The sequence below is a fragment of the Heloderma suspectum genome, chromosome 2 (assembly GCF_057233095.1).
Source record: "Heloderma suspectum isolate Gila_16-S chromosome 2, 16-S_ref, whole genome shotgun sequence".
Lineage (NCBI taxonomy): Eukaryota > Metazoa > Chordata > Lepidosauria > Squamata > Helodermatidae > Heloderma > Heloderma suspectum.
Window position 1 is genome coordinate 296,838,398 of NC_139459.1, and position 14,789 is coordinate 296,853,186.

Below are 14,789 nucleotides of genomic sequence, written 5' to 3' on the forward strand. Positions count from 1 at the left end.
AATGCATACCAGGTCGGCCCCCTAATTCACAATCAAATCATGGATGAAGGAGATTTTGTTTTGGACTAACCTGGCATTCAGCAGCAGCAGCATCAGACCCGAAGGCATGCTAGTAAAGCCACTGGGAACCATCTGGTTGGGGGAAGAACCAGAAGAGGGGATAGCCGTAAGGTGTTTTTTTTTAATGAGTTTTTAATGTCACTTTTCCGAACTAAAAGGTTTTCTCAAAATGGCTTACAATCAAGAAATAAGAAACAATAATAAAATTACCTATTATTAGCAGCAATACAAAATTTAAAATAATCTGTAACTCTAACAGTAAAAAAGCAGAATGAAACACATCAAACATCAGAACATGAGCTTAGCTGCCAATCCAAATTACTCCAAAACGAGAACAACGGGTAAGGGAGCAATCCTATGGCTGCTAGTCAGCGGCTAGATGGCCATAGGATATCTTGTTTTCCAGGAACCAACCTTGCCCCCCTTCCACTCTGCCTCGCAGGCAGCACGGAAAAGCCCAGTAATCTGTGTTTGCAATGGTCCACAAGGAACATAGGGAGGTAAGTATGTCTTCTTTTGGAGACCTCAAAATGTCAAGGCCACCCTTGCACAAAAACTCTTGTGGCCAGCATTCTGAAATTTGGTAGACATGATCTCCTCTGATGGGGCAATGAATCCTGAATTTTTTATCCAGTTCTTTCAAGGAATAAAAAAAACGTTATTGGCAGTTCCCTTTAAAAGAAAATATAAACCCTGCACCTATTTTCCTGACATTGGGCAGGTGCAATACCCTTCTAGGGGGCTACTATTATCCAGTTCTGACCAAGAGAAAAAAGTTACAGGTGTTTTTTTTCTTTCTAATTTCCCATGGTAGTCAACAGGAAGCATAAAGACTCATTTTTCCAAACCTTGACTCAGGTTTGGTGCTGGGCTGAAGTGGCCCGACTTCAAATTGGCCAGAGCAGAAGTGGGATGTTTTCCAAAATGCTGAATCGGGGTCTGAGTTGAAGTGGGGTGGGGGCTCAGTGCACACTTCTTATGTATGTATGTATGTAATCTATACACACACGCAAGCACACTGCATGCATGCACCACACACACACAAACATACACACACATATTAGATGTGTGCTTACACTCGTATATAAGTTTGTGTGTGTGTGTGTGTATGTGCAAATTTGTGTTATGGGCCTGTGCCCCGGATCTTTTAAGACCCTAGCAACGCCCCTGCTGGGAAGTATCTTGAACCCCAGCCTTCAGTAAGGGGGCCACTTTGAACAAGAGGATATTTTAATCTTGGGGCTCCTTCACGAGCTTTTATCCTGCGATTGAGATTGCTCCTTCACGGAAGTTTGCAGGCTCTTTACATCACACTGTGATCATTCAAGGCATCTCCTGCACTAAATGCCCTTTGTTCTGTTTTTAAATAGATCGGTTTCCTCTGTGAAAGTGGCAAGAAGAGGAGCGAGATCAATGACAGGTAATGGAAGACTCAGATACAGGGAGAAGGAGGGGGAAGGGGGTGGGGGTGGGGGTGGGGGAAAAGGAAGTGTGTGAAAAGGGAGTCGCTGTGATCCTTCATTTAAAACAGAAGCAGAAAGCCCCATTTTAAATGCAGGATTTTAGGCTGGTGTAGAGATGCCCTTAAAGTCAAGGTCAGGTATATTTATGCAATATCCACAGTGAAATAGGTGCCCAGTGATAAAGCCCACTGATAACAGTATACTGGACATTTGGGGGAAGGCATTCCCCCCACCCAGCATCACTTTTTCTTTTATCTTCATCAGCCTTTCCACCTGGTGCCCCCCCACCCCCAGATTTATTGGACTAGAACTCCCTTCATCGTCAGCCATCCTTGGGAAGGCTGATCTACATGTGTGCCCACATAATTTGAATGGAGCAAGTTAGATGTTTAAATGAACAAACAGTAATTTTATCTATTATGTGTCTGTGCATCATTTTTAGATCCACCCAAAGAAGTCATTCCATACCATGAAACAGGTAAGTGACCTAACATTGTGTCAGGGAAATTGTGGTCCAAAGGACTGGAGGTCACATGTGTTCGGAGGATTTGGTTAATTACTTTATTAATGCATGAGGTTGCTCTTCTGAGAGAAGAACAACAACTCCAAAATGGTGGCACACACATGCCATTTCCAGGGCATGGAGTTAAGCATTACCACTTGCTGAAAACTATAGATCGTCAAGCTGCTTTTAAAGGCACAGGAGCCAATTGAGAAATTGGGAACCCCTGATTTTCTAGGCCCTTCTAGTCTTTTACTGCTTCTCCCACAATTGCAGCCAATGCTGGTTCATTCCAGATTTTGGAGGTCCTCAAGCAAGACGCTCTGAGGGGGCCCACCTCTTCTTCATCTGTTCCCACTGCCCATTTTCTCACTTCTCCTCTGGACTCATTTGGCACAACCTCTGGGGGGGGGGAGAACAAAGCACATGGGGGTTACTGTTTCCGCACCGTGGTCTTCTCACTGCTCGCTTAAGGCAAATGGGCAAGCAGCAACAGCACAGAGGAGGAACTTTAGGCCCAGGAGATCAGCATTGGGCCCTCTACTGGGGTGCAGGCCTCAGCAGGTGCCCAATGGATGCCAACCCGTGGCAACGCACAGATCACAATTCTCCGCAGCTTGGTATTGACCCAGGGTCTGACTACGATAAACATGTGTAACAAAGTCCCGCTGCTGCTGCTGCTGCTGTTTAATGAAAAGAGAAAAGCCTCTGGGAAGTTCAGTTTGAAGCAGAAAGGCCTTGGTAGGGAAAGGCCTGATCTCCATCCATCTCAGCAATTCCGCTGGTACGTCTGGGGTGCTGCGCCATCTGTCATGGTGGCAGTGTAGCGAGGCTTCTGTCAAATCCTATAGCCCCTTGGCCAGCAGGCCTTCAGTATCAGATTGCCCCCTAAGAGAAATGGGCACAGACATACAGGGATGCATAACAAAATGTTATGGAGTTCTGTCAAAAAAAAATTCACACATATTCCCATTGCGCATCATTAATTTTACTGTAGGAATTCTGTGGGAATTCTAGAAAGAATGTTTTCCAAACTCACAGCAAGCAAGCAAATTAAGTTAAATTCTGAGGACTATATCACATGTTGCTTTTATTACATTTTTTTTCACCATGCATAGTTAAAACAATGGAATTCACTACCATAAGGTGTAGTGATGGCCATGAATTTGGATGGCTTTAAAAGGAGATGAAACAAATTCAAGTTCGGAGGCTTATGAGTACCCAGGGTGGATCCAAGAGGATTGCACAATCCTCTCGGATCCACCCTGGGTACTCATAAGCCTCTGAACGTGGAGGCTTACAAGTATCCAATGCAGAGCAGGACACAGGATGCACCTCCCGCTCTGCATTTTAGCTAGACAGGCAATTTCACCCATCTAGAGGAGGCTTCGGGGAGGGGAGGAGGCTGGGGATGGCTGGGAATATCTTGCATCCCCACGTCCCCAGTCTCCTCCCCCAGGAACGCTCCATTTCACCACCTATGAGCTCTCATTTGTGAGATCGTAGCAGCATCCAGTGCAGTTTTCTCTCTGCTGGCGGTGAGAGAGGAGGCGGGGAGTATGGTTTCCTGGTTCTGAGCTCCAAGCCCTGTCTCTGAGCTCAGAGCCAGGAAACTGAAATATCCTGTGTCCCCCAGACACATTCTAGGGGGCATAGGATTGCTCTCGCTGGCTATCAATGGCTACTAGTCATGATAGCTATACTCCCTCCAGTATCAGAGGCAGTATGCCTCTGTATACCAGTTGCTGGGGAACATGAGTGGGATGACCTACTTGTGGGTTTCAGAGTGCTAGATTAGATAGACCCTCGGTCTGACTCAGCATGGCTCTTATGTACATGTACAAAATATTTTTTACATGTACACATACACGCACTCTCCAATCATTCACCACTGAATGTATCATAAGGAGACATATGCTGGGGAGCCAGGACTGGCCAGGGCTCCATGCCACACAAGCATGTGCAGGTAAAACATGTTTGTTGCCACATAATGTGTGCAGTCTCCATGGGGTTAGGGCCCCAGGTATGTTAATGGCAGGAATGCAGTTTTATCAAACATTTTTTAAAGGCAAGGATTAATAAAGGAGCTATATTGGGGGGAGGCAACTGCCTTTTTGAGGGGGGGTCTGTTTTTTCCAGGGGTGCTCCCAGATGGAGGGCTCCTAGCATTAGTGCAGCTCTTCTGTCTTTTTCTCCGTCATAGATTTTCTGGGTCAATGAGAAAGACAAAAGAAGCAGTAAGAAAACATGGCATTGGCCATGAACAGGTGATATCTGGACTCACCATAAACGAGGCAAGGCAATGGTGGGAAAAAAAAAAGCCTTGTCTGGAAGCTCCCCTGGACTCATACATCAAGTTATTTTTTTTTTAACTGTTGGTTTTCAGTTTTGTTTTGTATCTAGTTTTGCTGCCTTTTGGGTGTTTCAAGTCTCTCACTTCTCCCTCTAGTGGTCACTACAACCAAAGATTTGTGCGCATTTAAGATAATTCAGCTATTTTGCTTAATGAGTTACAATCATGAAAGCCTGATGAGCGAAGAAAGTAATTTTTTAAGATGCTGAAATATTTATTTCCGGGGGGAAGATTCACATACGTGCACACATCCCAGCGTTGTGACATGTATGACATGTATAATTGAAGCCCTTTTAGGGACTGTCTTTCTTGATGTAAATCTTGTTCTTTTTCAGAGGTTATGAGGAAAGAAGAGGCACCTGCAGCTGGTAAATATAAATGACAGATTAAACATTTGTGGGTTTTCTACCTATATAACTTGTACCTTTTCCTTCTCATTCCATGTCTTATGCTAGTTATCTGCTGGAGTAAGAAAGCTTAAACATTGCACCATCTTCCATGTCCTGGCTCATTATCGCCTTTCAGAAAGGACTTCAAATGTGAAACAAAAACACCGTATCCCACGTGCCCCATATACAGGCTAACTTTTGGAGTAACCGGATGGACCTGGCTCGCCCCCGGTCGCTGGTGCAGCCGCAGGGAATACAGAAGGGCTCCCTCCGTCAGTGGTTGTCCTTATTGCACCCCCTCCCCTTTCTCCAAAGAAGTCAGTGGAGCACTGTTGATTGACTCCCATATGGAGCTGGATCCAGGCTCTGTTTTCTTTGAGAGGAAGGGTCCTCTCCGTATGACTAAATCTGGATCCAACCCCTTATCCAATGGTCCAGAAACTTCAGCTAGTCCAAACTAGGGCAGCAAGATTGTTAACAGGGACTGGCCAATGAGATCACATTAGGCCAGTACTTTTCCAACTGCACTGGCTGCTAGTCCATTTCTGGGTCCGATTCAAAGTGCTGGTATTTACATTCAAAGCCCTTAACAGCTTGGGGTCAGGTTATCTGAAGAATTGCCTCCTCCCATATGTATCTGCCCAGTCCTTAAGATCATCCTCAGCAGTCCTTCTCCATGAGCCCCTGCCAAAGGAAGTGAGGTGGGTGGCTACCAGGAAGAGGGCCTTTTCTGCTGTGGCACCTCGGCTGTGGAATGAGCCCCCTAGAGAGATTTGCCTGCCACCTACGTTGTACTCCTTCTGGCACCAGGTGAAGACCTTTTATTCTACAGGTATTTTAGCATTTTAGCACTCTAGTCTTTTAGCTTTGGTGTTTTAAATCTGTATTTCAAATCTCTGCATTGCTGCTAGGTTTTATTCTGGCTGTACTGTTGTGGTTTTATGCTTTCATATTTATATTGTTTTATGCTGTGCTTTGTGGTTTTTTGTGAACCACTCAGAGAGCTTTGGCTATTGGGCGGTATAGAAATGAAATAATTAAATAAATAAATATCTTCCAATCTCGGAGTCAGTATGCCTCGATTATACGAGATCCCGATTCCCTTCCTCCATTTTCCTTTCCTGAAGTTAGCCCAAGGTAGCGATCTTAATGCTTGGGGAAAAGATATGTAGAGATAACTGGGATACTGGAGCCAAAACAAAGGTAGGACCCAAAGAGCTAGAAGAGGATCTTTTGGAATTGGGCGAGGAATGGCATCTTGGCATGTGACATCTGTGCTCAGTCCTGGCCTGACTGCTGGGAAATGTCATTACTATCCAGTACTGTGGGGGTGCTTCCAGGTAAGGCTTTCATTGTATAATCAACTTGCCTCATTTATGAAATATAGGAAGTCCAGATGATGTTGTCTTTTACCTGTAAGCCTCCCATGTCTTCCTCCTCCTTGTTCCATCTTTTTTCTTTCTACAAAAACCTGTTAAGGAGGAAGATGGTATGGCAGCACTGTGGGTTGGATCCAGATCTTTGTGGAATGGTGTTTCCCCATACTCTCCTCTACTTGGCAGACACCCGTTTGCCTTCCATATTTGCTCTGAAGAGGTAGGGGTTCCTCTGGAGCAGATTTGGAGGCAGTGGAGAAGAGGACAGCAGGGAGGAGAGGACAGGGACCTCCCATTCCACAAATGGTATCCTCCTGCTTGCAGAATGAATTATTTGAATCCAAGCCACTGTCTTTTGACTGGTAACACTTAGGAGACATTCACCGGAAAGCACCCTAGGATAACCTATTGGCTAAGCTTATATTTTCCAGCTTCATGCCATTCCTTGGCTAAAGGGGCTTGTCTAACTATTTCTTTAATTCAAGTTTTATTTCCCATAGTGTATAAAAGAAGATGGTCGATGTTTGGTGGATGGTCGATACCAAGAATATAAAAAGATGGTAAGAATTTAAGTGACCACAAACATAATCACTCAGGCTAGATCTACGCTACTATTTTATAGCAGTACTGAGGCACACTGATAACTGTTGGGGCACATTACACATTCGATATACTGCTTTTGTAGTGTTATTTCCTGCTTTTTATTCCACATTATCCAATATACCGCAACAAATGTCATTCTGTGTCCTACAAGGTAGAAATGCGCAAGAAGGATATAGTGTTACTGTGATGGGATTGTAATGATATGACACAAGCTGTAGACCTAGCCAAAGCCTGCTCAATTATCCAGGGTTCAACCCAAGATATCAGGTTGGATCCAGATTTAGTCATACTTAGAGAAGACCCATTGAGAATAATGGGACTAAATTATGTCCCATTGATTTCAATGGGTCTGCTCTTACTGACCCACCTGGCCAACCCACCTGTTTTAAATACCAGAGTTCTGTCCTAGATTGTGAAGTAACAAGTGAAATCATACATGAGAGCATGAGTAGAGTGCCTTTTCCCCAACACTAAATATTCATAGCTAAACTCCACATCTTGGACATCCAGACAGAATGGCCTCAGTAAATATCCTGTACTCCTCTTGACAATTAATCTCTGAATATGCTCATAACTCAGTATCTCTACATGTCTGTGAATTATATAACACATACTCCAAAATTTTAAATATTGTATATGGCTAAGCAGGTTGCTGACTCAAGTTCTTTTCTACTCAAATCTAACAATGCATCATGCATCTGAAAAGCATACATATATTATTTATGCTGAGTGCAGCTAATAAAGGTAGAAGGTTGGATCTAGTATCTGCCTTCCAGTATCTGCCTTCCATGGATCCATTATCTGCCTGATGGAAGGTTCCTCCACCCAATATTTAGGATTCCCCTTTCCCCCACACATTGCAGCTCACCCCATTCATCAGGGGCTGGAGGGGATTCCATAGGAAGAAGGGGGTGAGGAAGTCCACTTCTGTCAACGCAGTTGATCCAGATTAAATCTGGCTGCTATCTAAACTACATGAATAATCAGATCTCACTCTCTCACACACAGTCTCACTCCAAAAGGAAAAGGTTTTCACTGGTGTCAGAACATTTGGGAATTACAGCCCATAAATCAAACCCTTGAATTTGACTCTGTGATATTTCTTTTCTTTCTCATTTCAGATCAATTCTTCCACTTTGTCATTGCTTGCCTGGCCATTGGAACTGTATTAGTTTGCTACTACCAATATAACAGTAAGTCAACACTGTAATGTATTGATTTCATTGGTTTGATAAACACAGAAAAATATGTAACATATAAATATGTATCTTTTTAGACTGGTACATTTCCCTTGGTATTGGTTTAATAACCTTTGCAGCCTTTGAAACAACTGGAATCTATTTTAGCCTAGGTAAGCATTTTGTATGTACCACATTAGAGAGCAAAATAAGTTGCTTCATATTTAGATCCAGGGTATCACATTTTATAGTTCAATCCTATGTATATCTATTCCAAAGTTAGTTGCATTGTGTTTTGTGGGGTTTATTCCCAGAAATGTGTGTATATGATTGAAGTCTTGAGATATCATTATTACTAAAACAGTACTAGTTTGATTACTCAAAAATGAAATGTGCTTGTAATGGAGATATCACGATGCCTCCCCACTTCTTTCTTGTTTCTAAGACTGTGTACATAACCACATGTCATTTGGTTTCCAATAGTGTACCGCATTCACAGCATCCTGGAAAGTTTGATCTCCCTGATGAACAGACTCAAAATGCCTGGTAATACTACACTCTTATTGTGCCTGTACAAAGCCCTGTGAAACCTTCGAGTTGTTAATATTTACAATTAATTTTAGAAAAGCCTTCTGTCTCATCCTGAGAAAAAGGGCTAAGGCTAAAAAGATGTGTCCTGAAGCAGCTCCTAAGGTCCTCAGATCTGCAGGTCATGCGTGCAACTCCTTCACACTGACTTTTTATCCTATGATTGGGATTGCTCCTTTGTGGGCTCTTTACATGATGCTGTGTTGTTGTTGTTCAGTCGTTCAGTCGTGTCCGACTCTTCGTGACCCCATGGACCATAGCACGCCAGGCCTTCCTGTCCTGCGCTCTCTCCCGGAGCGTGCTCGAGTTCATATTCATTGCATCCGTGATGCTATCTAGCCATCTCATCCTCTGCCGTCCCCTTCTCCTTTTGCCTTCAGTCTTTCCCAGCATCAGGGTCTTTTCCAGGGAGTTTTCTCTTCGCATTAGGTGGCCAAAATATTGGAGCTTCAGCTTCATTATCTGTCCTTCCAATGAGCACACAGGGTTGATTTCCTTTAGGATGGACTGATTTGACCTCCTTGCAGTCCAGGGGACTCGTAAGAGTCTTCTCCAGCACCACAGTTCGAAAGCATCAATTCTTCGGCGCTCAGCCTTCCTTATAGTCCAGCTCTCACAGCCATACATTACTACTGGGAAAACCATAGCTTTGATTAGACGGACCTTTGTCGGCAAGGTGATGTCTCTGCTTCTTACTATGCTGTCTAGGTTGGCCATAGCTTTCCTCCCAAGGAGCAAGCGTCTTTTAATTTCATGGCTACAGTCACCGTCTGCGGTGATCTTGGAGCCCAAGAAAGTAAAATCTGTCACTGCTTCCATTTCTTCCCCTTCTATATGCCAGGAAGTGATGGGGCCAGATGCCATGATCTTCGTTTTTTTAATGTTGAGTTTCAAACCAGCTTTTGCACTCTCCTCTTTCACCCTCAACAAGAGGCTCTTGAGATCCTCTTCGCTTTCTGCCATTAGGGTGGTATCGTCTGCATATCGGAGGTTGTTGATAATTCTCCCAGCAATCTTAATTCCGACCTCTGATTCATCCAACCCGGCATTTCTCATGATGTACTCTGCATATAAGTTAAATAAGCAGGGTGACAATATGCAGCCTTGTCATACTCCTTTCCCAATTTTGAACCAATCGGTTGTTCCATGTCTGGTTCTTACTGTTGCTTCTTGACCCTCGTACAGGTTTCTCAGGAGACAGGTAAGGTGGTCTGGTACTCCCATCACTTTAAGAATTTGCCACAGTTTGTTGTGATCCACACAATCAAAGGCTTTAGCGTAGTCAATGAAGCAGAAATAGACGTTTTTCTGGAATTCTCTTGCTTTCTCCATGATGCAGCGAATGTTGGCGATTTGATCTCTAGTTCCTCTGCCTCTTCTAAACCCAGCTTGTACTTCCAGTAGTTCTCGGTTCGCATACTGCTGAAGCCTAGCTTGTAGGATCTTGAGCATCATCTTGCTGGCATGTGAAATGAGCGCAATTGTGCGGTAGTTTGAACACTCTTTGGCGTTGCCCTTCTTTGGAATTGGAATGTAAACTGACCTTTTCCAGTCTTGTGGCCACTGTTGAGTGTTCCAGATTTGTTGGCATATTGAATGCAGCACTTTAACAGCATCATCTTTTAGGATTTTAAATAGCTCGGCTGGAATACTGTCATCTCCGCTAGCTTTGTTGTTACTAATGCTTCCTAAGGCCCACTTGACTTCACTCTCTAGGATGTCCGGCTCAAGTTCAGTGACCGCACTATCATGGCTATCAGGGACATTCAGATCTTTCCTGTATAGTTCTTCTGTGTATTCTTGCCACCTCTTCTTAATCTCATCTGCTTCTGTTAGGTCCCTGCCTTCTTTGTCCTTTATCATGCCCGTCTTTGCACAAAACATTCCCTTGAGATCTCCAATTTTCTTGAAGAGATCTCTAGTCTTTCCCATTCTGTTGTTTTCCTCGATTTCTTTGCATTGTTCATTTAAGAAAGCCTTCTTGTCTCTCCTTGCTATTCTCTGGAACTCTGCATTCAGTTGGGTATATCTTCCCCTTTCTCCCTTGCTTTTCGCTTCCCTTCTTTCGTGAGCTACTTGTAAAGCCTCATCAGACAGCCACTTGGCTTTCTTGCATTTCTTTTTCTTTGGGATGGATTTCGTTGCTGCCTCCTGAACAATGTTACGGACCTCCGTCCATAGTTCCTCAGGCACTCTGTCTATCAGGTCTAATCCCTGAAATCTATTCCTCACCTCCACTGTATATTCATCAGGGATATGATTTAGGTCATACCTGAACGGTTTAGTGGTTTTCCCGACGTTCTTCAATTTAAGCTGAAATTTTGCAAGAAGCAGCTCATGATCTGAGCCACAGTCAGCTCCAGGTCTTGTTTTTACTGACTGTATGGAGCTTCTCCATCTTTGGTTGCAAAGGACATAATCAATCTGATTTCGATATTGACCATCTGGTGACGTCCATGTGTAGAGTCGCCTCTTGTGCTGTTGGAAAAGAGTGTTTGCTGTGATCAGCATGTTCTCTTGGCAAAACTCTATTAGCTTTTGTCCTGCTTCATTTTGTACACCAAGGCCATGCCTGCCTGTTATCCCGGTGATTTCTTGACTTCCTACTTTAGCATTCCAATCCCCTATGATGAAGAGGACATCTTTTTTTGGTGTTAGTTCTAGAAGGTGTTGTAGGTCTTCATAGAACCGATCAACCTCAGCTTCTTCGGCCTCAGTGGTTGGGGCATAGACTTGAATTACTGTGATGTTGAATGGTTTGCCTTGGATTCGTACTGAGATCATTCTATCATTTTTAAGATTGTACCCCAGTACTGCTTTTCCCACCCTTTTGTTGACTATGAGTGCTACTCCATTTCTTCTAAGGGATTCTTGCCCACAATAGTAGATATGATGGTCACCTGAATTAAATTCGCCCATGCCTGTCCATTTTAGTTCGCTGATTCCCAAGATGTCGATGTTCAATCTTGCCATCTCATGTTTGACCACCTCCAGCTTACCTTGATTCATTGATCTGACATTCCAGGTTCCTAAACAATATTGTTCTTTACAGCATCGGATTTTCTTTTCACCACCAGACACATCCACAGCTGAGTGTCCTTTCGGCTTTGGCCCAGCCGCTTCACTCTTTCTGGCGCTACTTGGAAATACCCTCTGCTCTTCCCCAGTAGCATATTGGACACCTTCCGACCTGAGGGGCTCATCTTCCGGCGTCATCTCTTTTAGCCTTGTGATACGTTCCATGGGGTTTTCTTGGCAGGAATACTGGAGTGGGTTGCCATTTCCTTCTCCAGTGGACCACATTTTGTCAGAACTCTCTGCCATGACCTGTCCGTCTTGGGTGGCCCTGCACGGCATAGCTTATGGCTTCACTGAGTTATGCAAGCCCCTTTGCCACAACAAGGCAGTGATCCATGAAGGGGACATGATGCTGTGACCCTCCAGCTAAGTGCCCTTTATTCCATTTTTAAATAGATCGCAGATAATGAGCTACCAAATTATACCATTGTGTTCTGCTTCAGTTCCCTCCATGAAAAGAGGAAAAGCAGCAAGAAGAGGAACAAGATCAATGAAAGATATGGAAGACTCAGATACGGGGAGAAGGAGAGGGGAAGGGGAGGGGGGAAAGGAAGCATGTGAAAAAGAGAATCGTTGCGATCCTGCATTTAAAATGGAAACAGAAAGCCCCGTTTTAAATGCAGGATTTTAGGCTGGTGTTTGAGATGCCCCCTGTCTTATTTTCCCCTAAAGAAAAACGCAAGTATAGGAGCAGGGCACGTGTTTACATTAAAAGGTGATGTTTGGCCTCTCTGTCCCTCCTAAAAGTGCTTTGAATGTGCATCCCTGTGACAAATTTACTAGATGGCCACTATTCTCCCAGGCTCCACTCCCTTTAGAAATACAGGGAGAATATTGGCCTACCTTGACAAATTTTGGAAGAATGTAATGTGAAGTGCTTTGGACACCTGAAATGTATTATAGAGACAGCAAATATGGTGTAGTGGTTAGCGCTGGACTAGGACTGAAGTCTTGACTCAGCCATGAAGCCCACTGGTGACCTCAGGCCAGTTACTGTCTCTCAGTGTAACCTACTTCACAGTGTTGCAGTGAGAATAAAATATAAAGAGGGAGACCCAGCTGAACTGCCCTGAGGTCTTGGAGGAAGACTGATAAACATGTGGTCTTTTTTTCATGCTTCCAGTACACACTTAAGCACTAACTGTCATGTTAGTGATTGCTAGTTGACAACTAAAGCTACTCACTGTCATGTTTCTGAAATCCCTGCATCTGAACATCTAAACATTCATTTTTGTTGTATTCCCACAGACACAGATTAGTGTGTGTTAACAGGTGTTTGAAAACCTTACTGACAAGTTTTTATATTTGTTTTCACTGCGTAGGTTTCAGAAATATTAACTCGGTGGAAGATTTCAAGAAAGCCAATTAAATCCTGCCAGAGCACGGGATTAATACTAACAAGGTGTTTCCAGGGCTAGCGTGGCTAATATAAAATAATGGTGTGGTAACAGTAAAAAGCTTAAATTCAGCATTGTGTTGTTGCAGAACCCAGAGTCAGAGAGACCACGGAGTGAAGGAAAAAGAGATTCTTTATTTAACGCGCGGGCTTAAGGCTGGAATCATTTCCAAAAAGCCAGAAGCCCCGAAATACATCAGCACATTGGTTTTATAGACATTGTGACACATATGAAACGGCTCCTCCTCCCCCTCCCGCGTGGGGTTGCAGTCCTCAACATTTCTTCTCCTAGCACCATTGTTTATAATACAAGAACTGGGTTATAGGGTAGCCATGATAAGGAGAGAACAGAAGAGAACAGCAGAGAACAAGATATACAATTGTATGACCTTTGACAAGATAAGGAATTCCTGTGTCTCGTCAGCTTACAACAATATATTCAAGGGAGAAAGAGCTCAGCAAGAACATGAAGCATGAGAGTGCATGAGGCTACTTAGTCTGACCCCCGATATGGCTGCTACATTCCCCCCTTAAATGCATAATTTCATTACAATTATAGCATTTCTGATAACCATACAAAGCTTTTTGTGACATACATATTACTTAGCCTCTTGTTGGGCTATTAGAGCGTAGAGGGCAGCAGTTTTACTAGCTGAGACATAAAACATATTGGTTAAACAGCGCATAAGACAAGGAACGCAGAGACATAACAGTATCTCTATGAACAACACTGGTAGAATTAGGATGAACAATGCTTTCAAGCCAGCTAAGATTTGGAAGCCAAGGGGTTAACTAATTGAGCTAATTGTTTTGTCTTATTGTTTTGTTAGCTACTATATTGTGCAGCTTGTTGATCTGCTCATCTACAGCATTGCCATTATCAGTTAAGTTAAAACAACAGAGCTTTTGGTGTGTCTCACAACTTAAATGATGAAGAAGGAAGAGGTAATCTATACCAGCTCTATTTTCTAGAACTGCACCTCTTAGATCACGCAACTCTTTATTTAACAATGACAATGCTCGTGAGGTGGCATTTATGCTTTTGGCTAAGCTGCAAGCTAACCGGTTGATCTTCAGACCATCAGCCAAGGCTAAACCTGGAACCCCAACCAGTGACGTTGTTAAGGCCAATTTTTCTGAGTCAGAATATAACTGCACATGACTATTACAATTTTTAGTTAGTTGGAGTGCTCGAGGCTGCCGTCGACGGATTTTCTGGGGCCACAGGGGAAGAATTGGCACCAGTTCAATTGGCGGCTGAGGCAACATGGGTGGTTATTAGACAAGTTGGCAGGAATGAATGACCAAGTGCAGGAACTACATGTCTAAAACCATCCATGAGGCAAAAGTATGTGGGCATCATTAAAAGATATGTTTTGAATTTTATTACAGTGGAAGGGGGCCAGGGATAGCTTTATATTTTCTGGAAAATTTTTGACAATTAAGCATTCATGCACACGTAGTATTTGTTTCAGCAACGATGGGGGTGCGTAGAGTGAACTCTGTAGGGGGTAGGATCTTTGCAACCAGCCCCAATTAGCATTTTGGGAATAAGTTAAACTTACACCATAAACTCTTAACATGGTATCTTTTTGAATTTTCCCAGGATGTCTACAGACAGGTATTAGGCAAGAGCTAATAAGCCTGTTTGCAGGTATACCTCTTGGCAAACAAAAATGTTTTACTCTCGTGATGTTAGCCATGTGGAGCCAGTAATTATCAGCAAATCACTGGGACAAACTTCTCCTTCCAGGCGCAGACCCCCCTTTTTGCACCTTATTAAGGAAACACAATGCAACACTA

General features: G+C 43.5%; 2 protein-coding genes across 2 annotated transcripts; both read left to right on the forward strand.

The window, feature by feature from the left end:
- The first annotated feature begins 346 nt into the window (after window positions 1–346).
- On the forward strand, window positions 347–7,939 carry LOC146354861 (uncharacterized). The gene is made up of 6 exons (XM_084840005.1): window positions 347–560; window positions 1,431–1,480; window positions 1,966–2,001; window positions 4,714–4,746; window positions 6,644–6,703; window positions 7,868–7,939. The coding sequence occupies exons 1-5, from the start codon at window positions 418–420 to the stop codon at window positions 6,694–6,696; spliced, it is 315 nt and encodes a 104-aa protein (XP_084696131.1). The 5' UTR covers window positions 347–417; the 3' UTR covers window positions 6,697–6,703; window positions 7,868–7,939.
- LOC146354862 (transmembrane protein 40-like) lies at window positions 7,191–13,057 on the forward strand. The gene is made up of 5 exons (XM_084829825.1): window positions 7,191–7,194; window positions 7,868–7,939; window positions 8,023–8,097; window positions 8,408–8,470; window positions 12,913–13,057. The coding sequence occupies exons 1-5, from the start codon at window positions 7,191–7,193 to the stop codon at window positions 12,957–12,959; spliced, it is 261 nt and encodes an 86-aa protein (XP_084685951.1). The 3' UTR covers window positions 12,960–13,057.
- Window positions 13,058–14,789: the final 1,732 nt, after the last annotated feature.

Excerpts from the sequence above, each read along its gene's own strand:
- LOC146354861 (XM_084840005.1), top strand. The coding sequence starts at position 418 with ATGGCTGCTAGTCAGCGGCTAGATGGCCATAGGATATCTTGTTTTCCA. Across the intron at positions 2,002-4,713 it reads CATTCCATACCATGAAACAG|AGGTTATGAGGAAAGAAGAG; the intron begins GTAAGTGACCTA and ends GTTCTTTTTCAG. Across the intron at positions 4,747-6,643 it reads AGAAGAGGCACCTGCAGCTG|TGTATAAAAGAAGATGGTCG; the intron begins GTAAATATAAAT and ends TATTTCCCATAG.
- LOC146354862 (XM_084829825.1), top strand. Across the intron at positions 7,940-8,022 it reads TTGCTACTACCAATATAACA|ACTGGTACATTTCCCTTGGT; the intron begins GTAAGTCAACAC and ends GTATCTTTTTAG. Across the intron at positions 8,098-8,407 it reads TGGAATCTATTTTAGCCTAG|TGTACCGCATTCACAGCATC; the intron begins GTAAGCATTTTG and ends GGTTTCCAATAG.